Source organism: Sciurus carolinensis, chromosome 8 (genome assembly GCF_902686445.1).
Source record: "Sciurus carolinensis chromosome 8, mSciCar1.2, whole genome shotgun sequence".
Classification (NCBI taxonomy): Eukaryota; Metazoa; Chordata; class Mammalia; order Rodentia; family Sciuridae; genus Sciurus; species Sciurus carolinensis.
Genome location: NC_062220.1, coordinates 133,808,305 through 133,834,902, shown reverse-complemented (window position 1 = coordinate 133,834,902; position 26,598 = coordinate 133,808,305). Strand labels below are relative to the sequence as shown.

Here is a 26,598-nt window from a genome sequence, read left to right as displayed (position 1 = left end):
CGGGAGAGGGGCAGTAGGGAAGGTGCGGGCTGGAGCGACCCGCCTCCTCCAGCCACACCCCGCCTGCCTATGGTTACCACCAGTCAATCCATTCAAACGGATGGACTGATGAGCTCTGATCCTTTTCCCTCCAGACGTTTCAGCATGAATATCGGAGCTTTTGGAGGGGGGACAATTCATACCCAAAACAAACAGACAGCCAGGAGAGGGAAGTCACTTGCTGGAGGTCACACAGTAGGAGGCAGGTATGCGGTGTGAATTTAGCCCTGCCTGACATCGAAACCAAACCACGGATCCACCCATCTGGGTACCTTCCTCAGGAGGCTTCCACAGTGGCTCTCTGACCCTCCCTAGGGGTCACAAGAAAGCGAGGCGGGAAAGTCCAGCTGGCTTTAGGTTGACACCAGACAAGTTTGCCAAAGAAAATACAAGGTGCCCCGTTAAATGTGAACTTCAGATAGACAATAAATAACTTGTTAAATATGAGCACATCCATGCACTATTTGCCCTGAGTCAAACTAGCAGTAACTCATCGAAATCCAAAGGTAACCAGCTGGCCTGTGTTTGGATTTGCTCCCTGGGTCCCCCCCTCCAACCCACCAACCCATGTACGTTTACCTTTCCAACAGGAATTTTGCAGAACTTGGTGACTGGAGTAAAATTTTTTTGGCCTCCCTGTGAAAAGCCCATCATTTCCCCACATTGCCAAATGGAAATTGGCTCTTGGTGAAGTAGATGGATTTGTCGGGCTCTCTCCAGCCCTCCCCAAATCTTCTGAAACAGTCTGCTTTGCTCAAGAATATGATTACGGTGACTTCAAATGTCACCATGCTCCTGGAATGGTGGGGTACAGAGGAGCCCCAGCATCCTAGTGGGTGCCAATTTGAGGGGTCCACAATCCCATGGGGCCCTTCAGGCCTCCCACCCCCACCCCCAGTTTCTCTCCTCCTCTCTCCTCCTCAACCCAGGTCCAGCTTCTCCTGTCCTGAGGGTCCCTTTGCAGGCAAGGCACACCTAACCCGCGGGGAGCCAGGCGGAAATGCACTTTTGAAGCACTTCAGAGACAAGAGCTTCTCTTTCTTCTAGTCTTCCCGCTATTTGACAAACAAGAGTGTTGCTTAATCACAGAAAGCAGACTGAAGTGGAGTTTTTATCTGGCGCCGTTCACTAAAGGGATCAAATTTGGGTCACCTTTGAAGAAATGAAAAAAAAAAGAGTGGTTTCTTTCCCTTCCTTTTCTGTTCCAGCAGCTTAAAAAAAAAGAAAGAAAGAAAGAAAGAAAGAAAAAAAAAACTACATTTGCAGGGATAATTCTCACAAAGCTCGCACCCTGGGAAAGACGGAGCAATTTCCCCATCGGTTAAAGATGCGCCAGGGAATTTTTGGGGCTCATGAAACTTAATGCCCTTCTGGGTTTCTTCCTTCCTTTGAGGATCTACTATTTTTTCTGCAAACGTTCTGACTCAGACAAAGTTTTCCAAATTGTTTTGCCCTTTGTCTTGCTGGGGGTCCCTAGAATTTAGAGTCCTGCAATTATGTTCATTTAAAGTTCATTTAAAAGTGGGGGCGAATGTCTGGGGAGAAGGGAAGAAGACAGGCACCAGCTTTGCCTGTATTAGCTCACCCCGTCCTTCCAAGGGTCCCCCCGATACGCGCTGTTCCCTCCAGCACGTGGCTCAGGTTCAAGTTGAGGCCGGGAGATGGAATCCTGGGGGAGCCGCGGCCTCGGGAGGGAGTCAGGAGGAGGCAGATGCCGCTCATCTGACACCCCTCCGAGACTTTGGCTGGCCCCCCTTGAAGTCTTTGCCTTCGGAATTTCTCATTCTCACCCTGATACTATGAAGCCCAAAGAGGCTACTGTAACACGGGTGTTTTCTTCTCTTTACACCGGATGACGTGGGGCAAATGAAAGTCACCCGCTTTCCTAAAGGCTCAGAAGGAACACAGAGCAGGTTCTCAAGTGGAGAGACGGAGAAGGAAAGCAGACGTCAACAGCATGCTGGGGCTGGTCAATGAGGGGGTGGACCAGCCACTCCGGAAGGGACCCTGGATGCTCGCACACACTTTGTAAGAGGTTAAAATATCCCAGCTGTTCACCTCTATTTAGAACAGTGATGGGTTTGGGAAACCAACCTGACCAGGTCGATGTCCAACTGCCAATGTTTTCTGCTGTGCAAGGGGCAATGACCTGTCCATCTGCAAGTGTCATGGTTTCAAGTACAGAATGAAGACTTGGCTGGGGCTCAGGGTTAGGGCAGAGGGCAGCGTAATGCGGGTGACAACACTTATTCATTCATTTAAATGTTCCTACAAACGCTCGGTAATAACAGTTATTGATTCCTCGCTCTGTGCGGGACCCTTCAGGGTGTGCGGAGTGTAGCTGTGAAGGAGATGGATGTCCAGCAGCGAGCGTATCCTCGTAGATGGCAGGGGCGGGGCCTCAGCTAGCTCTGCGCTGATGAATGACATCATTCATTGTATAATCGCGACGTGTGGCGCCTGTTTCAAGGGAGCGTAACGGGTGGGGGCTGATGTGGGTGAGCCCTGCCTGTCTTCCTCAAGGAAGGTAGGTGTGGAGCAGAGTTCTGGAGGCTGGATGAGAATTAATTAGGGAGATGTGGGTGGAAGCAGGGGTAAGGAAGAGCGATCCGGGCAGAGGCGACTGATGGGCAAAGATTCAGGGCGGAAGGAACCACAGCGTGGTGGGTTCTTCTTCTGTCACCCCCCCCCTCCACCCTGGTGTCTGTGGCACCCCCTGTCGCCTGCACAGAGTGAGCCCTAAACAACTGGAGGCCTAGATTCTATCAGTAGCTCTCTGATCTATTGAGGGATCTGACTTCCTTGGAGAGTCTGAAGGAAATCCCATCATGTTATCCTGGGGTAACGCACCTAGGCACGTAAGCAGCCTTTTCAGGGAGCTTCAAGGAGGGTATTGACCCCATGGGCTTCTGGCTTCAAGGAGAAAAATGAGTGGATTAGTGGGACGTTGGAGCCGGTGGCAGATCCATATGCTCTGGCTGCATCGCAAACCCCAGTGTCCAGGAGCTGAGCAGTTGACTGTTCCCCCGGGAAGGGGAGCTGTTGACTCCTCCGTCTTGCTTTAGTCTGTGCCTCTCCCTCTGCCTGGGACCCCTGCCCCCATCTGCTCTCACAGTGACCTCTGCAGACCCAGCTCAGCTTTGGCTTCCTCTTAGAATCTTTCCAACGCTCCCTCGGGTGGAACCAAAGACCCAGAAAGTTTTTCCCCATTAGAGTGGCCCTCACTCTGGATTGTGGAGGCTGCCCGTTTGGTGGCTTGTCTCCTCCTAGTGGACAGTGGACTCCCAGAGGGCCGGGGCTATGGTTGTGATGTGGTCATGGCCTCTAGTTCACGGTCACGGTTAGACTCTCAGCTTCCACCTCTTTGCCATCAGGAGCGACTGCAGAGAGTGACTCACTTCACATAAAGCCCCTTACCTCCTCTGGGGGACTTCTGCGTCACTTCTCTTTGCTCCAACGTCCACTGGACAGCGTTGCTACTTCCCAGCTGACCGCTACCATGCACTTGATTTGGGTCAGACCACACCTGGGGTAGGTGCTCTAAAAACTTGCTTCTCAAAATACGGTTTGGGGACCAGGATCAGAGGTATCCCCTGTGAGCTGGTGAGAAATGCGGACCCTTGGCCTCCCCTCTGACTTAGTGAGTCAGAACGTGCATTTTAATAAGAACCCCCCTGCCAGGTGAGCCCCGAAAGAGCACCTTACTCAATTTGGGTAAGCATCAGAATCCCCTGGGGAGCTTTAAAAAAAAGTGAAAAAAGACTGTGAACCATCTCAGAGCAAATGGAGTCAGAATTTGAGGGTGGAGCCCCAAACACAGGCAATTTAAGATGTGTCCACGTGATCTAATCTGCAATCAGGTCCAGGATGGTTGGAATTAGATGATTCATTAACGTCAGCATCAGCATCATATCAATTCCCCTACGAGGTGGGTATTAGTATTGCTCCACTTTATAGGTGTGTAAACTGAGACTCAGAGAGGGATTGTCTCTGATCAGAAGTCACCAAATGGATAAGTAGAAGAGCCAGGAACTTACATTCAGATGTGCCGTCTTCAGACGCACACCCTTTTTCTTTTAAAGGGTATATTTATTTTTAATTGACACAGAGCAATTGCACCTATTTAGGGGAGACAATTCGAGGACATTTTGGTAGATGGTAACGAATTCCATCAATGGCAATGATCTGGCAGGTCTACCCCGTGCAACCCCACACTCTGAACAGGAAGCTTTTTTATCTCCAGCTTCACTAATCCCTGAGTTTGTCTCTTGGGTGGGAATCTTGTTCCTCTTGCTTTGAATATCTTTATTTATTTTTAAGAAGAAAGTCCTTCCTTTATAGAGATCCCCTAGAGTTCTGAATCCAGGGTATTTTTTACCAACTCCCTTGGCTTCCTGCTTCTCCCACAATGTAGGTATCTGTCCCCAAGCCCTTGAGCAAAAGTGTGCATCAACAGATGAACCGATAAAGAAGATCCTGTGGTAGATACATGCAATGGAGTTTTACTTAGCCATTAAGAAAAGGAAATCATGTCATTTGCTGGTAAATGGAAGGAACTGGAGAATACTGTGCTAAGTGAAATAAGCCAGACTCAGAAACTCAAGGGTTGAATGCTTTCTCTCATAGGCAGAAGCTAGAGAGAAAGAAAAAAAGAAAGGAATCAATAAAAAAGGAAGACCAATAGATTCTATGAGGGAGATGGAGAGGAAGGGGCCCACGGGAAAGGGCCAGGGAATGAAACCCCCCAACTGTGCTGTGTCTGTGTATGAAAATACCGCAAGGAATCCTGCTTATGTGATTATAATGCACTAATTAAACTAACTTATAATAAGAAGAGAAGGCAGCTCAGCAGAGTTGAGCCTTGGCAATCAGGAGAGGGAAGAGAGGACCAGAGGAGGTACCAGGGAAGGAGACTGATCAAATTATGTTATCTGTGTGTACAAATGTGGCTAACGAATCCCACCAGTATGCGTAATTATAATGCATCCATTAAAAAGTGTTTTCATTTAGTTGTTCTTCACTCCTGGATTTCCTTTGTCCAAATTTTTCTGCTCATTCAGTCTCTTAGGCTTGAAGTTGTAGAGACTTGAAAGTTTTTGCCCTGGGTTCAGTGTTAGAAAAATGGGCGATGGAGAGTAGACTCTTCTGCCAGGGAAGCCACTGCCCTGGTCATTGTCCTGATTACGGTCCCCTGGTCTCTTCCCTCGCTTTATAAATGTCTGCTGAATGGGATTAGTAGAAATTCCAGGAGTCAATTTACAACTCTTCCACCTTCTCAATGCATGACCCTAGGCTGATCAGGGACCCCCTCTGGACCTCAGTTTCTTGACTTATAAAAAGAGGAGTAAAGTCCTCAAAAACTAAACAGAATTGCTATGTGATTCAGCAATCTCACTTCTTGTTTTTTTCTTTTTATTTGCTCTTTATAGATATACGTGACAGCAGAGTATACTTTGGAATATTATACATACATGGAGTAGAACATTCTAATCAGGATTCCATTCTTGTGGTTGTATACGATGTGGAGTTTCACTGGCCATGTATTCAGATATGAACGTAGGAAAGTGATGTGCCATTCATTCTACTGTCTTTCCCATTCCCATCTCCCATCCCTTTCCTTTATTCTCCTTTGTCTAATATGATGAAATTCTGTTCCCCCAACCCTTTATTGTGTGTTAGCATCCACATATCAGAAGAACATTTGACCTTTGTTTTTGGGGGGATTGGCTTATTTCACTTAGCATGATAGTCTCCAGATTCATCCGTTTACCAGCAAAAGTCATAAAGTCATTCTTTTTTATGGCTAAGTAATACTCCATTTTGTATATACACCACATTTTCGTATCCATTCATCTGTTGAAGGGCACCTAGGTTGGCTCCATTGCTTAGCTATTGTGAATTGAACTTCTATAAACATTGATTTGATGCATCAATGTGGCATGATGATTTTAAAGGTTCTGGGTATATACTGAGAAGTGAACATACTGGGTCAAATGGTTGCTCCATTCCAAGTTTTCTGAGAAATCTCCATAGCACTTTCCAGAGGAGTTGTATCAATAACAGTCTCACTTCTGAAAGAATTGAAAGCAGAGATGTAAACAGGTATTTGTACATTAATGTTCCTCAAATCATTTTTCCCAATTACCAAAAAGTAGAAATCAACCAGGTGTCTATTGACAGATGAATAGATAGACAAATGTGGTATATTCTTGTAATGGAATATTACTCAACCATAAAAAGGAGAGGAATTCTGATCTGTGATATAACATGGATGAACCTTAAACACATCATGCTAGATGAAGTTATTCAGATGTGGTGGGACAAGGATTATATGGTTCCACTTCTATGAAGTGCCCAGAATAGGAAAATTCATAGACAGAAAGTAGAACCCAGGTTATCAAGGCTGGGAGGATGGAAGAGAAGGGAATTATTGTTTAATGGTTACAGCATTTGGGATGATGGAAAACTTCTGGAAATAGATACTGATATTGGTTGCATATCATTGTGAACAAACGTAATGCCCCAGAATTGTATCTTTAAAATGCTTAAAATGGTAAATTCTGTATTGTGTGTATTTCATCACAATAAAAAATGAAAAAAAAAAAAAGAATTGTGTAGGTGGATCTATATGTTGGTGATTCTATGAATTTAACCTTGACTTTCTAGGCTGGGTGAGAAGCCACTGAGTTTGCTATTTACTTTAAATAGACTCATTTAATCCCCACCCGGCCTCCTTTGGAGAGAGTTGGCTATATCACACCCAGGACAGTGGTCCGGAAGGCTCGTTCGGGGCCTAGTATGGATCTTTCCCGTCAGTCTGTGGCAAAAAGAGAAGAAAAAAAAAATACCAATGTGGATGGACCATGCTATAATTTGTCCAGCAAGTGAGATTTTGTCAATTTGGGAATAGATTCCTTATTCTGGGATAGTGTCTTTCCCCTACTTTGGGTATAATGTATTTCCTTTGTGAAATGATTGTGATCCTTTATGATAACGGAGTCTTTAAATTATGGTCTACATGTCACAGAGAAATCAACAGCCTCTACTGATTTCCTTCATTTACATTTTTATTTTATTTTATTTTTTGTGTAATTCACACATAATATTTGGATGTGATATTTGTACATCCTTATGGGGTACCATAGGACAGCTCATTCACGGCTACTTATGTAATGATCAAATCAGGGTCGTGAGCATATCCTTCACCTCCGCAATTTATCATTTCTATGCCTTGAGAACGTTCAAAATCCTCTGCGAAGCATTTCACTCAAAATCCTCTCTTCTAGCGATTTTGAAATACAGAGTGAACTATGAACTCTAGTCACCCTATGGAGCTCTAGAACGCTAGAATCTATTTCCCCGCTAACTGTCATTTTCTAGCCATTAACCTATTTCCCCCTATTCTCCACCCCTACTGCCATTCCCAGTCACTGGTAACCGTGATTCTTCTCCACTGCCACGCAATCAGTTTTTAGAGTTTCCATGTGCGAAGGAGAAGCCACGGTATATGGAGAGTTAGGTTGGTTTGTGGGATCTTAGGAACAACCATTGATAACTTGGAAGGAACTGTTCCCTGAGTGGAACAGAGAGAGACAGGGAGCTCAAGGGCTCCCTGCACAGAGGCTGTGGAGGGGGAGCTCACCTGTGGCTACCTAGGGTCTCCAAGTTCATGAGGCTCCTTGTACCCGCCTTCCTGTTCCCCGCCCCTTCCCTTCGATCTCCCTTCTCTGGTTTGCGCCAGTACACTAAACCCACCAATGCTCCACTATGGTTTGCCTGTGTTCCCCAAAAGTTCACATGTTGTCAACTTAATTCCTCAATATGACTGGGAGGAATATGATAGGTAAGTCCTAGCAGAAAGGGTCATGGAGACAGAGCCCTTGTGAATGGATTAGCAGATTCGCTATCATGGGAACTGGGCCCTATTTTCTCTCTTCCTCGTCTACCTGCTTCCCTTTTCCACTTCCTCCCTCCAGTCTCTGAAGCAGCCTGAGACCTTCACCAGGTGTGTCCACCCACTATTGGATTTCTCAGCCTCCAGAGCCATGAGCCAAAATAGACCTTTTTCCTTTATAAATTACCCAGTCTCAGGCATTCCGTTATAGCAAGAGGAAATGGGTTAAGTCAAGCTCGCCTTCCACTGGATTTGCATTTTGAGCTCATTCTGAGTGTTCTTTCTAAATGGTTTCCTCCTTTCTCCTCTGTACCTCATTTACCAGCCTGAAGAAAATTCAATTTGTCAGGTGGATGGCTGTGATGGATGCATCTGGTGAGGGCCTGTGTTTTCTGGAAGCTGTCCCAGGTACCTGGTTGAGTAGTCCTTTCCTCTGAGCTCTTTCAGTGTCTATATATGTATATATTTTTTGATGACCATGGTGGAAATTTCACAATGGAAATCGTGCCTCCTCCCCTCGCGGAGATTAGCGATCGACAGCGTCTGTTATGTGCAGGGTGCAGGGTTGAAGGCGGTGATACTCGGAGGTGAACAGGCAGACTGTTTTCCTCCCTTGTGGAGCTACATTTTAGGAGAGGGAGTCAAATGCTAAGCACATCATAAACAAGATGACTGCAGATGGAGAGAGCTACCAAAAACTAAGACAAGCCCATGGAGGAGAAGTGAAGGGAAGGCCACTATGGTCGGGTGACCAGAGGAAGCAGCATTTGAACTGAGATCTGAATAAAGAGGAGTTAGTTAGTGTTTGAAAAATCGGGAGGAGAATGTTCTAGGCAAATGCAGCAGCAAGCACAGATACTTAGAAGTAGGACCAGGTGCAGGTCCTGGGAGGTGCTCTCTGGATTGTCCCAGTCTAAGCAAGTGAGTTCCGACTCCCCTCTGGGTCTTGATGCATGGAACTCTCTCTCTCTCTCTCTCTGGACTGTCCTCTCCCTCTCTCTGCCTTCTTGACCCGGAAGCACCTACTCTGGGTCTCCTTTCCCCTGATTGCACCAACACAGAGAAGACGGCTCCTTCCATGCACCTGCACGTCCACAGCCCTGAGTCTTCCTTACGATATCATAGAGCAAATCACAAGGTCATGGCCAGCCAGCGGGTCCCCCCTGCTTCCTGGACTGTGAGCCAATTGATTGAAAGCACAGGAAATGTCTTACTCCTTGTTAAAACCTCAGCGCTCCGTATAATAGTTTGCGGCACGGTGGATTTTGTCAGTGTGTTACAATAATTAGAAAGGGCAGCGAGCTCGAATTCCTTTCCAGCGGTCAGCCCAGCTCCAAGGTGTGGGACCGCATTCTGGAGATTCTGTAGGTGGCCTCTGAATGCTAACTCCAGTCTCGTTCATCTCAGGGGCAAACCTGCAGCACAGTCTTCCCGCCATGATGCCCTCCCTTCCTTAGTGAGAAGCTTCTAGAAGCAGGGAGTCTGGCTTTCCCATCTCTTCATCTCTCAGGAGACCCGACCCACCCTCAGGATCCCCTGAGGACACTGCCATCTGAGCCCAATGCCAGCACCCGTGCTTCTCCAACCCAGGAGCTCAGCCTCAGCTGACCCAGGGCCAGCCGAGTGTGGACAGCCCGGGGACTCTCGAGAGCCAGGCTGCACGCTCAGCCCGGCGGAGCTTCCCTGCAGCCCAGTCACCACCTGCCCCTCCCTGCGCAGACCTGACCCCAGCCTCCTGTTTATTCCATTAGCCCATCCCCCACCGGACGACTTGTTCAGAAGCTTGAATATCTCTCCTGTTCAGAGCCTGGCTTTGGGCTCAGAGGCCTGGATTCCAATCTCCTGTGTGATCTTGGGCAAGGCATTACACTCCCCTGAGTGTCAACATCCTCCAACACAAAGCTAGGTCACAATCATCTCTTCCTCGGTGCATTGGTGACTGAGCCTGTCAAGTGCTCAGTTCAACGCAGGGTGCGTAATCATCACTCGATGAATGAATTTCAATTTTTGCTTTTATTACAATAGTTGTTATCTATATATATTTGGTACCAGGATTGAACCCAGGGGTGCTTAACCACTGAGACACATCCACAGTCCTTTGTATTTTTTATTTTGAGACAGGGTCTCACTAAGTTGGCCAGGGCCTTGCTAAGTTGCTGAGGCTGCCTTTGAGTCTATGATCCTCCTGCCTCAGCCTCCTGACCTGCAGGGATTGCAGGTGTGTGCCACCATGCCTGGCTGTATTTTAAGGAAAGGAAAGTATTAAAAACCTATACAAAGTCATTCCTAAAAGGGTCCTTAGAGATCCTCAAGCCCAAACGTTACACTGGAGCTGAGGGGGTAATGCATGTGCAGGAGGAGGCTGGGTGAGAGGCAATTAGGAGTAGTGGGATCTGTGGCAAAAAAATTGCTTAAACTGCAGTCATTCGAATTCTCTTTGTGTCCATCAAACTAAGTGGATCTGTAGGCCAGTTTCATCCTGTGGGTCACCACTTTGAGTCATCTGAGAGCCTAACCCTAGCTCTGAGCTGGAAATAAGACTGGCTCGAGTTCAATAAGAACAGGAATTCTAACCCATAAAACCCGGGGTCCATTGCCCACCTCAGCTAGAGACCCCCTCGAAGGAGTTGGAGCTGGAGTAATGATCTGAATAACAGGCCCAAGGAATTCTCCATAAAGTCTAGTTGCGAGGGATTTGCAAAACAAAAATAATAGCACTTATCATTTTTCTGAAAACAAAATTCTGTGATACAATTGTTATAATCCTATAATACAATACAACACTTTATTATAGGATTATAACAATAAAATATAATATTATAATAAAACGAACCCTAGGCATTCTGACTGGCTGACCTCAGACGCGTCCCCTCACTTCTTACATAGCTTGCTTCCAAAGGACACCCTGAGAATCAAGCACCCATCCATTCAGAGGCTCGAGGGGAGAGGAGAGAGGAAATTCTCCGAAGTTCTTCCCAGCTTTTGGGTCAGGGAACTTGCAGAGGATTCAGCCTGCCTCTAAAGTAAACTAAGTTTCCAGGGGAAAAATAATGCATTAACAACTGCGGTCACACAGAACGCGGACTATCGATTTGTTTGGTAATTATTTCTGCAATACCCCCTCCAGGCAGGAGGCGGGAGGGCGGCTGCAGGGAGCTCCCTCTCCCCAGAGCCTCTGGCCAGAGAGGATGCGTGGGCTCCCTCCTGCCTCCTGATCTGCCCGTGTACCGGGGCATGTGAACGGCCTTGGTTTTCTCTTGCTTGCCCTCGTTTTATTTATTAATTTATTTTTTCCAGACCAAAGGTCAGGCGCCTTTGTCTTCTGCTTCAAAGCCTTGCAGGAGAGAATCCCATATTCCTTTCGGCAGATAAGCTACAGACAAGACAAAGCAAGCCCGATTCAGAAGTCGCAGCCCAGCTTTAAAAAGCAGAAGGCACTGGAGGTGATCTAGAATAGATACACACCTCGGGACACACACACACACACACACACACACACACACACACACACACACCTTGAGCCCTGGTTGACAGAAGGATGCTTTTGGACGCAGAAACTGGCTTCTCTGAGACAAGTTCTCTCCCACCTCCCTGTTTAAAAGCTCATAGATTTATTCGTCCACATTTAAACATCACACCAGCTTAGCATCAGAGACGAGATGTCCACAGAGTGAAGGGGTGAAAAGCAAAGCTAGGTTACAGCCTCTGCGTAAAACGGCGGCTGAGTCAGGCCCCAGGTGAACCCCTTCCAGCTGCGGGCTATTTCTTACAGCTGGATAATGCACGTCGGGGGTCCAAATACTACTTTAGGACATGAACAGCATCTTGGTGTCATTGTGTCCTTACTTACCACTCACACCTTTAAAAAAAAAAAAAGAATGATTTTAAAGGAGAAATATTTTTTTAAGGTCAACCATAAGGAAAAAATTTAAGTTACCTGTGGAGAGAAAGAGAGAGGGAGTAGGGTGGAAAAGCCTAAGGGTCTAGAATTTTCTGGAAATTCCTTTTCAGTTGTTTTGACATAAGAGCCATGTAGATGTTTCACATAATTGAGGAAAGTTATATTAAAAATGAATCCCATAGAATCAGAAGTAAATAAATAAATCTCAGTACAATTGCATTCCAATTGAACAACATATACTAGGCCTGCAAAAAAGAACCTTAAACTGATTTTGGTCATCCTGTCCGTGTGGTAGTGTAAAGGTGGGTGTTCGGAAATGTGTGTGTGTGTGTGTGTGTGTATCGTAGGTTAAAGGAAATGAGTAATTGTGGGGATATCAGTAATCGTGGCTTTTTGGCACATCAGAAAGGAACACCAACCTAAGATTTATGAGGTATGAGAAAAACCTGTAGTTTAAACTGGAAATACAAGTAGAAACTCTTAACGTGTTTTGGGTCCTAATCTAAGATTCCCTAAGTCTAAAAATTCCTGGAAACATTGACCCCATCATCCAGTAGTGATGAGAAACTGTGGTACCCACCTAAAGGAACCAGTGCTGTTTGGAGAAATGGTCGATTCCAGAAAAGGGTCGGGTAATTTGTATGATGAACGTGAGACCCACTGATACACCACAAAGCAAGAAAGTCATTGAAAGTCATCCGGGTCACATCACGGGACTCGCAAACCAACTGAATACGTTCTTCTGGCTACTAGGGAGACAACTTCGGCATCAGTTAGGATAATAGCACCTCATTTAATCACGTCAAATGCATTTAAATGCACGGATTCATCATAAGGATACACAAACAAGCAACTCACCAGTACCTTGTAAAGATGCTAGTGCATCAGACATAGTGAGTTGGGCTCACTATTTTATAAACTAGAAAATGAAGGGAAAGATCAAGTCTTTATTTTGCCTCTTCTATACGATTGTTGCTCTGAGTGACCCAAATAGTTGATGAGGGCTATTTCTTTCTAGAAAGTATTATAGCTAATACATGAAAAATAAATGATAGACTTGAATACACCATTTGCAACCCTTAGGAAATTAATAAAGAAGGCAATGATCTTCAGTGTCAGCTAGCATCACAAGGAAAGAGAGAAACATACATTATTTACCTCCTGGTGGAATTTCTTTTGAACCTAAATTTGATTAAGCCTCTTAGCTCTTACCACCACTTAACAAGAAACAGAGGGTGCAGCATGTTCTGTGAACCAAGAGCATGCAAAATCAGCAAAATACAGATGATGGGAAACAGTCCTAGACAGGCAAGCAAGTTTCTTATGGGGAAATAAAGGAAACAGAGAGGTGGGATCCATGTATGTGGGGATGGGGAAGGGAACCTATAGACTGAAGGATTGTTAAGGAGATTTGTCATCTAATCACCATGAAAGGATCTTACTTGATCCCCAGTTGATCGGTCAGCTTCCAAAAACTGTGGCAAAATACCTGAGATGATCAACTTTAAAAAGAAGAAAGGTTGTTTTTGAGTCACAGTCTTAGAGACTGCAGTCCATGGTTATTTGGCCCCATAGCTTCTGGGCCTGTGGCAAGGCAGGATGATATGGCATGATGGCATGGTGGAGGAAGCAGCCAGGAAACAAAAAGAGAAGAAGGAAATGGCCCAGGGTCCCAATATCTCATTCAAGGGCATGTCCTCAGTGACCTAACTTCCTCTCCCAGCCCCACCCCTTAGAGTTTCTACCACCTCCTAATAGTGCCAGAGGCTGGGGACCAAGCCTTTAATATATGAACCTTGCAGAGATACTTATTCAAAACATAGCACCCGATCAAACAAACCCACAAACAATCAACAAACATTTAAAGGACCTCGTGGAAATAAATGTCATTTCATCAGGTGTGATGATACGGCAGTTATGCTAAAACAAACAAGCAAGCATAAGAAACAGAGCTTCCATCTTTTCGAGATCTAACCTGCACTCTTTACCACTGGAATAACACCATGTCTTGGATTCGCATCAAAATAATGTAGAAGCGTGGAAAGTGGGTCAGAGTGCAGATGAAACAAGATCAGCTGTGGATCAATGATAGCTGAAACTGGACGGTGGCCTCTCGGGGACACAGACCAGCAGGCCCCAGACTTTTATGTTTACAATTTTCTGTCATAAAAAGATTTTTTTTTAAAAAGTGACTCACTTCTTTAACAAATTTGCTTCAAGAAATAAAAAACAGAGCAGGTTGAACCTTCCTAATCTGAAAATCCCCCCCCCCACAAATGTGCAACTTGACCTCAGGATTTGAAGCATTTCTGATTGAGGATGAAGGATGCTTAATCGGTAAATATTTATGCAAATACTTAAAAAAAAAACCAAAAATCTGGAAAATCTCTGAAATCTGAAACTCTTCTGGTCCTCAGCATTTTGTATAAGGTCACACGCCAAGAATGAAAGGTGACTATAAAAAAATTCAATGACAGCAAAGCAGTCTTGTTAACTTCTAGTTGTCTGAGACTCTGAATCTGTATGTGTTAGCATTTTGGGGACAGCAAGGCCTGGAGATTTACTGCTGGGGGTAACTCAATGACTAGGAAGGGTCGAACGGGAAATGCCTTCTCACTTTATGTTATGGTCTGGACATAGGGTGCTCCTCACAAGCTCACCTGCGAGACAACACACTGAATGTTCAGAGGTAAAATAATCAGATGACAAGAGTCGTAACCCAATCAGTGGGCTCATCACTGATGTGGATTAACGGGTGGTGTCTTAGGGAGGGAGGCTGAGGCTAGAGTAAGTAGGGCCCTGAGGGTGTATCTTTGGAATTTATATTTTGTCCCTGGTGAGAAAAACTCTCTCTGCTCCCAGGTTGCCAAAACCCGAGCGGCTTCCCTCTGCCACCCCCTTCCGCCATGATGTTCCGCCTCACCTTGGGTCCAGAGCTAGGGAGTCGGCTGACCATGAACTGCACCTTTGAAACCATGAGCCAAAATAAACTTTTTCCCCTCTAAATTGTTCGTGGTAGGTCTTTGGGTCACAGAGACACAAACCTAACTAAAACACCTTATGACCATTTGTTCCGGTGTTATTTAGTGCTTTGGGTGCCTAGATAACCCCCAAAACCTTCTGCAGGGGGTACCACTAGGGTTCCAGGGTACACTGCTTTGAGAAATAATATCCTATCATTGGCTTAAAAAAAATTTTTTTTTTAAGTTGTAGACAGACACAATACCTTTTTTTAATTTATTTTTTACGTGGTGCTGAGGATGGAACCCAGTACCTCCCACATGCCAGGCAAGCCCTACAGTCCCAGCCCCCCATGACTGGGCTTTTAATGATGGGTGTTTCTCTAGTTTTACATTAAAAAGTAAAATGAGACTCAGAGTCTAATTTTATTGCCTGGATCCGTTGTTCTATCTCCAGCTCCTTGGTTCTGCCTCCGTTCTTCCCTCCCTGTTCCCTGAATGCACTTGCTTCCCCAGGCATTGTCTTCGCACATACTGAGCCCTTCCCTCCAAATGCCATCTTGATGTGCTGACACCTTATTTTTGACCTCAGCTTGAATGCAACTATCTCAGAGAGATTTTTGCCTCTGTACACTCAGATTAATAAATTCCCGGTAATCCAGATTCATCAGGCCACATTTTCCTTTTTAACAAACATCCCTGGCTCCCAACTGGACGATCAGCTCCATGAAAGAAGGACTTACTTTTGTCCCTATCCAAGTACTATACCCAGTGCACAGCTTCACATCGATGAATGCCAATCTCGGACATGAAATGATATCATAGACAATCAATATAAGTGATTAAGAGCACAGACTCTACCAGATAGACTGGCTAGGTTCACAGGCTGCCTCTACCTTTTACTAGCTGTGTGTCCTTGGACCGGTTACTTCACCTCTCTGTGCCTCCTTTTATATAAAATGTGGTTACTAGTAACAGGATCTAATGTGCAGGGATTTTGCGATCGTTAAACAAGTTAGTACTGGTAAAGTAGTTAGAATAATACCTGGCACTGAGTACAATATAAAACTCTATTGTTACAGTTATGTACGATTATTCCTGGAACAGAGTATGTTATGTACAATGTACACTTAGTACACATAAAATATAGTCCTTTTCTCTCATCAGATCACAGTTAAATGACTATATACATTATCAGTAAACACAGTGTGTTATATTGTCATTTGTAAATGCAGATATAAAGTCATGCCTTCTTGCCTGTAGACGAGTATAATATCAACATTCATATGCTCTGTTCTTCATATGGAATCTGCTTTAATTGAACTCCTACTGTGTTCCAATCCGGTGTGTGACATCGATGATACAAATAAGCAGACCTAGGAAACTCTGCAACCCAGGAAGGATTCCAGGTTTATCCCCGTTAGTCCAGGGGCCTTTGGCGTTCTACAAAGGGAATGGACAACGAACTGAAAAGGCAGAATTCAGTTTAGACACGAGGTAGAACTTTCAAGAAGTTGTAAACCCTGATTAGGACCATCATGTTTTTCTCCCCTAATTTCTTTATGAAGAATTCAGAATCTCGTCATTTGAATGGCTTACCCTGATCCTGTTCAAAGGCACAAAGACAGATTGTTCTCATGATCATCTTTCCTATAATCTCAGTAATTATTTGAATCTTTCACTGTTCACTGGACTTTTGGAAATGGGTACAGACTGTCAAGTTCCCCAGAGTTCCTTGCTGCTGGTGGATAATGATTAGCCTCATTATATCCAGAGAAGTCCTGGGCACAGAGAGATTAGGGGATTTGCCCGAGGTAACACAGTAATGTTGTTGAGTGGAACTTGAACGGTCTGTGGAGGAGAAGCAGGGGTTCCTCTGAGCTGGAGCTGAGACCTTTCTGCATCGCCGGAGGCAGGATGCGCGAGAATCTCTCCAGGGGCTGCTCTGGAGTGCCCGGATGTGAAAATCCCAGAATCGCTCCTTCCTAGCTTTCCGTTTTAACAAATGAAATGACACCCCGAATTAAGTAAAGACGCAGCATCTAGACAAGGACTGGCAGACTGACATTATCTAAAGAGCCGACTCCAGCCAATGAGGAACAGCTATCCAAAAGGCTGTGTTGAGAAGGATTCTGAGCTTAGGTCCCAGCAAGAGTGGCAATGGATGATCCCCATTGGTCACCAGCAGAGGACAGAGGGCAAGCAGCCATGGTGGCACCTACTTGTCTTCATCAGCAGGAAAACAGACAGCCATGCCCTGAGGGTCTGAGGCACAGGGAGCCATAGCCGTGGAGGGTCTAGGGTTTGAGTCCTGGTGGAGAAACCAGGCCTGAAGGCTAAGGGTGATAATATGGGAAGGAGACCAAGCTAGGCACGGGGATCCAGAGGTGAATTAGAGGTGAACACCTGCAGGAAGGGGTTCTCTGATCTCTGGACCCTCGATATCCAGAAGTGTGCCTGACCAAGGTCTGAGGCGGGCCTGGAGTAATGATCCTGAGCCAAACATGGCCCGGCCCAAGATGCTAAGGGGTGATGATTCCAACAGCATCTGTAATGACAGCTACTGTTTCATGGTCACTTGCAATGAACTGGACTCTGCGCTAAGTCCTTTATGGGTAATGTTTTCTTTAAACCTCACAACAATCGCATGCAATGTCTCCATTTCACAGATGGGAAACTGAGGTAAGGCCATCCAGTCGAAAATGGCAGAGCTGAACTTCATAGTCCTATCTGACTCCAACGGCTAGGCTCTCGGCCACTTGAATAATAATTGGTGTCTTACGTGAACTGTGATCCAGACCTCTGCTCCTACGACCTCTGAGCATGTCCATCCCTTTAGTCTCCGCAGTCTATTTAAACCTATGCTGTTTAATCTTTGTAGAATCTTCACATTACTGATGAAGAAGCTGAAGCTCAGGTGAGTTCATTACAGGAGACCCCCACCCTAGAAGGTTCCACGCCAGTGAGCACTTTGTATCGGATGGGTTTTGCCTAGTCCCAGTTTGGCGTGTCTAGCATCCCAACCAGTCTCACCTGACGCCCAAGCAAAAACAGAAACTATTTTTTTTTCTCTTCACAGAGTTAAGATGGGAAAGTTACTTGACCATCTGGGACTTCGACTTCCTCATCCTTTATTTTATTTTATTTTTGTACTGGGGATCAAACCCAGGGATGCCTTACCACAGAGCTCCATCTTTTACATAAAACATTTTTATGTGTTTATTTAAACTTTGAGATAAGGCCTACGTGGCTTAGAGGCTTGCTAAATTGCTGAAGCTGGCCTCGAACTTGTGATCCTCCTGCCTCGGCCTCCCGAGTTGCTGTGATTACAGGTGTGTGCCACCTCCCTAGCTCAACTTCCTCATTTTTAAAAGGTAGTAAGAGTAACTTCCTCCCCCACCTGAGCTGGCTGCTTTGGGGTTCAGAAGGGGCAACGTGTGCACGTGGGAACTTTGTCAACACTCTAGGAATGAGGAACAGAAATACGGTTGGGAGCTGTTGATTGACTTCCTGGGAGGAGGATCCCACCTATCTGGTCCTTAGTCAGATCCCAAATGTCATGACTAAGGATAGTCTTAAATATCCCAGGCTACTCCATTTAAAATGACATCAGCTACAGGTGGGAAACAGAGCAATCGAGGAATGGGGGGTTTTCAGCCTGGGGTGGGGATCAAGTGGGAGGCCAGGAGCCAACCTCCTCTTCACCTTCCTCCACTTCCAAGTATCCCAGTCCTAACTGCACCGCAGGGAAGCAGTTACCCACTTAAAAAGCCATAAATGCACCTCTAGCTGTCGACCAGAAGGGGTCACTGCAGAGCAAACAGCGCTCTCGGCACTCACACAAACAATACCCACAAACACAAATGTATATATTCTTTCAGACGGATACTCTTATTCCAGGGCTCTTGCTTTTCTTGTTTCCATCTTATTCTCTCTTCCTCTTACCCTTATCCCCCTGTTTAGCTCCCGTTTCCTTTCAAAGAATTTCTGAAGTCCACACTGGTGTCCCTGCCCTTTGGTCTGTCCCCACGACTCCCAGTATCAGCAAGCATCCTAGGTTTATTCCCGCTGTGACTGGGACCGGGTGCCGGGTCCTCAGAGGGCCTGTAAGACTCAGCAAAGCCTCTTTCTAAGAGTTGAGAGCCCAGGGATGGGAGGGAGTAGCTATTCTTCTGAGATTAAAAGGCTCCAAGGGAGAGATGGGCTAAGGGGTTCAGCGAAGATCTCTTCTTTTAATAAAAAATCCTAAGAAAGCAAGAAAAATTCGACCCAGATCCTGTGCGTCTGGAGTTTGAGACCCCGAAGCCACACAGTTTGCTGGAATTAGGTGGGAAGGGGGGAGGGGTAGAAGATGGGGGAGGAGAGCCGGAAAAGTTGCTGTCCCCCTGGAATCCTCGGACCCCGCCCCGAACTCTCCCCCATAGCTCTTTCTTTTACAAAACCGTATTCCTTTCCCGAGATGAGCAGTGCTTAGAAAAAAACGGCTGCCCCCGAAATTCCCCAGAAGTGGCCGGGGTGTGTGTGGGAGGGGTACCCTTCCCTTGGACGGGTTTGGCAGTGGGGGACGTTGGGCAGGCTGGCTGTGAGGCACAAAAGAGACATCCTTTGCAGCGCCGCATGCACAGATGTAACGCTGCGCCCCTCTGCGGGTGGGGGCCGGCTCGGCAGATGGCGAGAAGCCGAATTGGTGACGGATTGTCCATTAAATGGCACTTTCTGGGTGGTGGGGATCTCGCGGCCCCGGGGGAGCGAAGAGGAAGGCAAGGGACCCCCTTTGCCGGCCTGGGGAGTCCCTCCCAGCAGTAAAGGGGGCAGGTTGGCATGAGCGAATAGGTTCCCTTTTTTCACTTGGCCCTTCAATAGAAGATCGCCACCAGACTTGGGAAGGGACTGGAAAGGGAGGTGGTCGAGCCCCGAGGGTACACAAGGAAAGTGAGGTGGGGTAGGCCCACGAGGATGGAGGAGGAGCGAGAGCTGGGAAGCAGGATTCCCTGCCTGGTTCGGTGCGGGACAGCTTCTCAGAAGGGTCAGCGCTGCAACTCCGTGGCCGCGGGGCCTTGGTGACAGGCGCACGCCCCGCCCTTTCTCCTCCCAAGACCTGCGGGCTTTTGTTATGCAGATGGCGGCAGGAGGCTGAGCCAGAGGAGGAGGGGGTTGGTGGGAAGGAGGAGAGACGGAGAGGGGGGAGGCAAGTGCAGCTCGCGCGACCAGCCTCCTCTTCCAACGTCACATTGTGCGAGAGACAAAACCCGGGCGCGCCGGAGCTCACACGCGCACGCACACACAGACGACCGGGTCGCCTCTTCTCTCCCAGCGCTGCCGAGAAAGCCAGCCCTGCTTTCCCTTCCCGGGGTGCGGAGCTCTGCAAGCTCAGCGCAGCCCAGAGCCAACCCAGAGGACGAAGGGAGCCGGCGGACGAACCTGCTTTCCCCGCCGCCTGTCCAGACCAGGACGCCCCATCCCCCGCCCCGAACTCCGATCTCTCCCACCCCACCCCTCTGGGTCTCACGCGGACAGCGCCCGGAGCCGGGTGCGCCCCCGTTTGGAATCCACGTTTCAGCACTTCGGACAGCGCCCGGGCGCCCCGGCCCCTTTGGGTTGACGATGGCCAGCGTTCAGCAGGGCGAGAAGCAGCTTTTTGAGAAGTTCTGGCGAGGAACCTTCAAAGCGGTGGCCACCCCGCGTCCCGAGAGCATCATCGTGGCTAGTATCACGGCCCGTAAGCCGCTGCCAAGGTAATGATCTCGCTTTTAAGTGGGGAGACCCCGGAAGGTCCCCCTGTCTGGCCTGTGCCCCGAAGCGGTGAGGGTGGATGCAGGCAGTTGGTCCAGGGCGCCTGTCTTTTCCCGTCACTACTCGGTGTCTCCCGCTGGAACATGGGAACTAATTGCTTGTGTGAAGAAGCTGGTGAGAGGGACAGGGTTTCTTTGGAGAGAGGGACACTCCACGGACCCCAGAGCTCCTATGCAAGAGATTTTGCTTTCTTAGGGTGGGCGGTGCTGCTGGGGTCTGACTTGACTGAAAAACTTTTCTTGGTGTCACAGAGCTCAGAGGGCAGGGGGCAAAGGAATGGTGGATGGGGGTGATGGGGGAATGTTGTACTAGGTGAGACTGAACCAGCTCGAACCGTGCTCAGAGGTAGCCGCGCAGTGCTATCCTGGGCTCAGAAACTAGCCAGCTCTGAGCGTTTTGACAAAAAGCCCATATGTTGTTCCTTCAAATACACCCAAAACAGCACCCTCCTCCACGCCTTTTGGGCTGCTGCTGCTGCCGCCACCACCGAATTCTCTCCTCTCCAGCATCCAAAACTGAGATTCTGGGCTCAGGAGTGAGGGAGGAGCCTTCTAAAATCGTGAAGATGATCTCAGAAGAGTTTTATTTGGTTTTTCAAAAAAAAAAAATTGGATTGCTTTGAACTCAGGGGATGACCAGAGATCCTGGGGTCATGTAAAAATGATCGGGGGCGGGGGAGAAGTGAAGAAATGAAAGACAGACCCAGGGGCAAGAGGGTGTGGGGTGAAGAGGAAAGGAGGTTAGCGAGAACAGAAGCCTTCCAAGACAGAGAAAACCCCATTCTTTTCATAAATCATTCAATTGAGAGAAGTTTGAGGATGAGAAGAAGAAGGCTGTGTCCTCTGTCAGGGAGAATCAAGGCACTATGAAAACTCATCTTTTGCTAGTGTCAGATGAGTGGTTTGGCGGGCAAAAGGGAAGAAGTGGACCAGGGGGGAGCACTTGGTGGATTTATTAATCCTGGCAGGCTGCATTAGGGAGTCGATTGAAAACATGTTTGAGAGAGTGTTTTGGACAGAATGCTTGTGCTGGAACAACTAGATCTGAACTTTCCGGAAGGCGTGGGGTCAACGGCGAATCATACTGGAAAAATCAAACCCATCCCTGAGAACTTTTCTCCAGTTGGAGAGAAGCTCGTAGAGGCCTTTAGAGGGGAAAAAAAAAAAAGAAGTGTCCCATGTTGGGAACGGGTGGACAAGGAACAGGATGGGCTAGGACTGTGAAGCCGGCTGCAAGTAGCAGGTAGCATTTGCAGAGGAAAGGGAGGAGAAAGTCACTGAAGGGGGGAGAAAGGGAACAATAAGGTCAAATGCCATTAAAAGCTGACGCTTCCCTGTGTGGAAAGAGGTTCTTTGTAGAGAGTTTTGACGTCAGCAGTTTTATCTTCCTGGTTCTCTGCCATCCGTTCCACCTTTGGAGTGCACCTATAGTTGGCAAATCAGGCGCTACCCTGGTCAAAGATAATGCCCTCATAGGAGGGACTAGGGGGTTTTGATTGGAAACTGGAAGAGTGGCATTTGCTCTGGAGTCTTCCATCTATTTTAGGAGCACAGAGGGGAAGGAAGCAGATCCCTGATGGGGCTTTCATTCCAAAAATCATGGCCCATGTCTACCTTTCTTAGACTTCCATGTTTCATCTGTCTGTCACTGACATGCCTTTTTCTTGGTCACAGTCTCCATCACGTGAACTGTCTACACCGTGTCTGACCCTCATGCTTTCGGTAGCTTTGGGATCATTCTAATTCAATCTGTCTGAGACTTTTACAATAACTCCCACATACTCCCCTGGTTTCATGATTCCCTGGGTGTCTTTTAATGTCCTGGGTCTCCTTCCTCCTAGAAACCACCCCTGAGGTTAAAGTCTGAGCCACAAGTCTTCAATTTATGTCATTCAAGGAGGATCCTGTTTAATACTTCTGTAACAGGCGTGGCCTCTCTGTGGAACGGATTCCAGTTTTATGGATGTTTTTCTTGGTGTGGGGTTCAGAGTGAGCAGGGAAGGTTTGCATTCAAGGCTGGGGTCGAGCTGTCTTCTGGTAAGATAGGCTCTAATACCTCCCCACCGGCAGCCCCCTCCTGGGGTGGTCAAGTTCTACTTCCTTTCTACTGTTCTGTATTTACTTCAAGGTGGAAGTGCCAGGTTCGCCAAAGCAGAGTTCTTAGGAGGAAAAAGGATAGAGCCACTGGTATAGCATCCGTGGCACCGCAGTGACTTTTCAGAGGAAATCTGGAGACTCATTCTCATCAGAATTGTTCAGTTCCATGACTCAAACAGCTCACAGTGAGCAGATCAGCACAAGTTACAGCTGACTGCGGGAAGAGGAGGAGAGGCAGGTGAACCACTAGCCAGTCCTGTTATGTACACACTTCATATTTGTTGAATCTTTTCCCCGAATGAGCTTCCCCCGGATGTTGTAAGTCTATCTCCAAAGATAATTGAGCACACAGAAGTACACGTTCCATTTGTTGATTTCACAGAAACCTGCATACATCATGCACACTCCAAGCAAAAGCCCCCTCCGCCCCTTCCTCCTTCCACCCCCCTCCCACTCCGTGAGACATACTTGATGAGGAACAGCTCTATAATGTTTCCAACTGCAAGCAGATGTCTGACTCAAATGTCAGAACAGTATAGCAGAGCAGGAGACGGTATATCACAGTGGTTAGGCATCTGATTTGAGTATCAGATAACCTGGAATCCGGTCCTGGTTCTATCACTTACTGAGCATCCTGAACAAGTAGCTCTACTTGGCTGAGCTGGTTGGTCAGTTTGGAAACTGTCTGGTGTCCACCCTAGACAGAGCGTGATGAGGACTGAGTCTGGTAAAGCCCTCCCTCTGGTGTGTGGCTCAGTGTTTGTTTAGTAGACACAGGTTCTGTAACAAAGCTTATAATGGCTAAAAGGAAATCAACAGTTCCGAAGTATTGGGTTACACACACCTTTCCATTTCTTCCTCAAATAATGCTGACCATCAACATCGCGAAGTTTTAATTGCATTGAGATGGGAATGAATTCCTGGGGTGGGGGTGGGATCTGACTGTTTCAGAAACGGGGTGGAGAATAGAGATGAAGTATTTGGATTCTGGATTGATTTGTCCAACATCTTTAGGGACCATTCTTTCCATTTCTATAGGTGAGACTCATAAGGCTCCAACTCTTCCAAAAAAAAAAAAAATCCCAATTTTCATCCCTGAGTTTTATCAAATTCAGAGTGATCACATCATTTATAGTTCATGGCAATAAGTCTTTAAGAACGAAAGGGGTGTTGGTTGTAATTCTTGTTTTCCAGGATGGAAAATTCTAAAAGGGACCATCGGCAGTGAGCCAGAATAAGAGTCACCCACAGGCAAACGCAGACCACTCCAGCTAGAAGGGGAGTTAGTGGGAATCCATGAGATACCTGAAGTGTAGAGGGACCCCTATTTTTTATCCTGACCAAAGAAGGGCAGTCGTGCTGCCTGGAGTTGACTTAATCCCCTTTGTTGATTTCTGAGTCGAGAAAAGTTTGTACCTAAGAAGTTTCAGCTCAATGCAAACCGAGCGTTTGAAGGCAGCCCCAACCACAGTAATCATATCGACGACCGATTGTCGCTGGGGACTTAATGAACGCGTAAAAATCATTTGAAATTAGCAAGAGGATATGTTGGTGGATATGCGAGTTTTCGTAAAGGGCTAGAACAGCGACACCCTGAAATGCAGTAAGCGTTCCCTTGACAATTCATTTGGCAAGCGATTAATTTTCTTCGAAAATCCTTTCCATGCAGAATAGTCCAGAAGCTGACTCCAGCCCAGGTCCTGTCCAAAGGATCATAAATTCCAAACTATTGGAGCTTTTACCACATAAAAGGAAAGAGGACCAAATTGTAAGGCAGGAAAAAAATGCCTTTGAACCATTTAATTTGAGACGCCCCTTGGTGCCAAGGAATCAGTGCTGACTCCGTCCTGGGAGCAGGGTGGGGCAGTTGGAAGCCACCTTCCTGATAGCCTGTGGTTAAGAACCAATGCGCCCAGGGTCACGGAGACTGTCTGTCCTGGTGATGAATGACACTTTTCGCGGGGAAGAAGTATTAACTTTGGGGTCAAACCTCTCTCTGTCTGAAGGGTGGTATTTGTTGAATGGAGCACCAGGCTGGCGGAGGGGTCACCTCTAGCTTTCTGCTGTGTTCGCGTGGCAAGCGTGCGGTCCTAGAGGACCAGGATGTGGTGGCTGCTCGCTGAACGTTGGATGCATGGATGGATGAGAACACATGGTCCAAGTCCAGTGGCAGATCAGCTCTGCCTCCGGGTCCCGCACACTGAGATCCTGATTGATGGGACCCCAAAGGCACGCAGGCTGCAAATTCATTCCGTTTTCCCTAGTGTTGGATGAAGCTCCCTTGATAGAGATGTCTGTCTGGCTCTGCGAGGAGACGTGTCAGCTGATAGGGATGCAGGAGGTCGGACTAAATGCCACCTGGAAGTGCTTTCTGGGCCTCAGAGTCTCTGTTGCTGCACCCTCACTGCAGGGGAGCGTCCCTAAAGTCCTAACTCCTGTAACCAAGAAAGGAGCCAAGAAGCAGGGAGGATGTGCCCTGGGCTTCAGGCTACCGCAGGGGTGCCGTGCATTTTAAGAGTGCTCTTTCGTTCAGAGTGGCTGGATTTACCTTCCCGCGAGGTAGAAGACTTTGCCCGGGCCTAGCCAAACCTGAGCTTTTCAGTGGTTTGTGACTAAGAGTTGGTCGGAGGTGGAGAGGGTGTTTCTGAGAGGGGGGAACTGAAGGGAGGAGGGAGCTGGTCTCTAAGTCAGGGCCCCCATGCTGGGGTCCTGCGTCACCACGTCGTAGCTCTGGGACCTGCTGGTCACTTCACACCTTTGTGCTTTGGCCTGCCCATCTCTGGGGTTGTGGTGAGGAGCGAATGAGACCATTCACATAAAGAGCGTGGCCCTGCGCCTGGTACACAGGACTCCATCAGTGGGTGGCGAGGCTGCCAGGATATGATCACCCAGAGCGCTCGGGAGGGGGGGTGCTCAGCTCCTCACCTCCCAGGCTGGGGTTGTGGTGCTGCTCCGTCCCGCTGGCCTCACCTCTCAACTCCCTGTATTCACTTCCCAATTTGATTCTGGAACTTCCCCAAGAGCCCCCAGAGATCTGCAGAGCTGCCTAAAAAAACCTGAAAGACCCCTCTCCCCCACCCTGAGAGAACCCGAATCCAGAGAAATATTTCCTCTTACTGTTCGCACACACCAGCCGGCTGTGCGACTTTTGGCGAATGACTTGACCTCTCCAGTCTCAGTTTTCTCATCTGTATAATGGGGCTAATAATAGCAAGTACCAGCAAGAGCCGTGGAGGAGCTGCCTGAGCTAATTTAGGGCAAGGCTACTTATTGGCACCTAGAAAGGACTCCACCCGCGTTAGCTCCTGTTATTAATAATAAATTGTAGCTCTTATTATTACTATGGGCCAGGCCCATCACGGAGAGAAAGATGAATGAAATGCTTTCTCTCCCTGGGAGGACTTCGGAATCTAGGAGCAAGAGGAGACGTGGGCACGACTGTGCGTTATGGGCAGATGTCTGAAGTGCCACAGGGTAGGCAGCAGTGAAGATGGGAAAGCGGGACAACAGAGAAGGGGACGAGTCCAGGAGGCACGGAGTCCTCTGCTTACGGCCGCACAGTCAGCCTTAGCTATTCAATCTGTAAAATGGGCACGAGTCTCTTTACTCCATCAATTGCATCTACCCCAGCCAGGAATGATCAGAACGAACAAGGTCTTGGCCCCCACCAGGTTCTCAAAGCCCCTTTCTTCTCCCAGGAGAAAAAGCCATTTAGTTATCCAGAGTGGGGTGACCTGCTGGGGAAGAGGTGGTGGTCAAGTCGGGGTGCTATGGGCAGGAACGGCCCATGCAACATCAAATTTCCAACTTCCCTGCCGTGGGCCCGAGCGTGGAGTCTCTGGTGTGGGCCACGAGGTTTCTCGCCCTTCATGGTCTACCTACAGCTAATATGAAATCCCATCTGCATTCCTTGAT

The 26,598-nt window shown here is 47.5% G+C and overlaps 1 protein-coding gene across 1 annotated transcript in view; it reads left to right on the top strand.

The window, feature by feature from the left end:
• The first annotated feature begins 20,015 nt into the window (after nt 1–20,015).
• The window catches only part of Srrm4 (serine/arginine repetitive matrix 4), a 149,385-nt gene continuing 142,802 nt past the window's right edge, over nt 20,016–26,598 (top strand). The window contains exon 1 of the mRNA XM_047562684.1: nt 20,016–20,529. Coding sequence (XP_047418640.1) covers nt 20,399–20,529 — 131 coding nt within the window. The 5' untranslated portion in view covers nt 20,016–20,398. The remainder of the gene's footprint in view (nt 20,530–26,598) is intronic.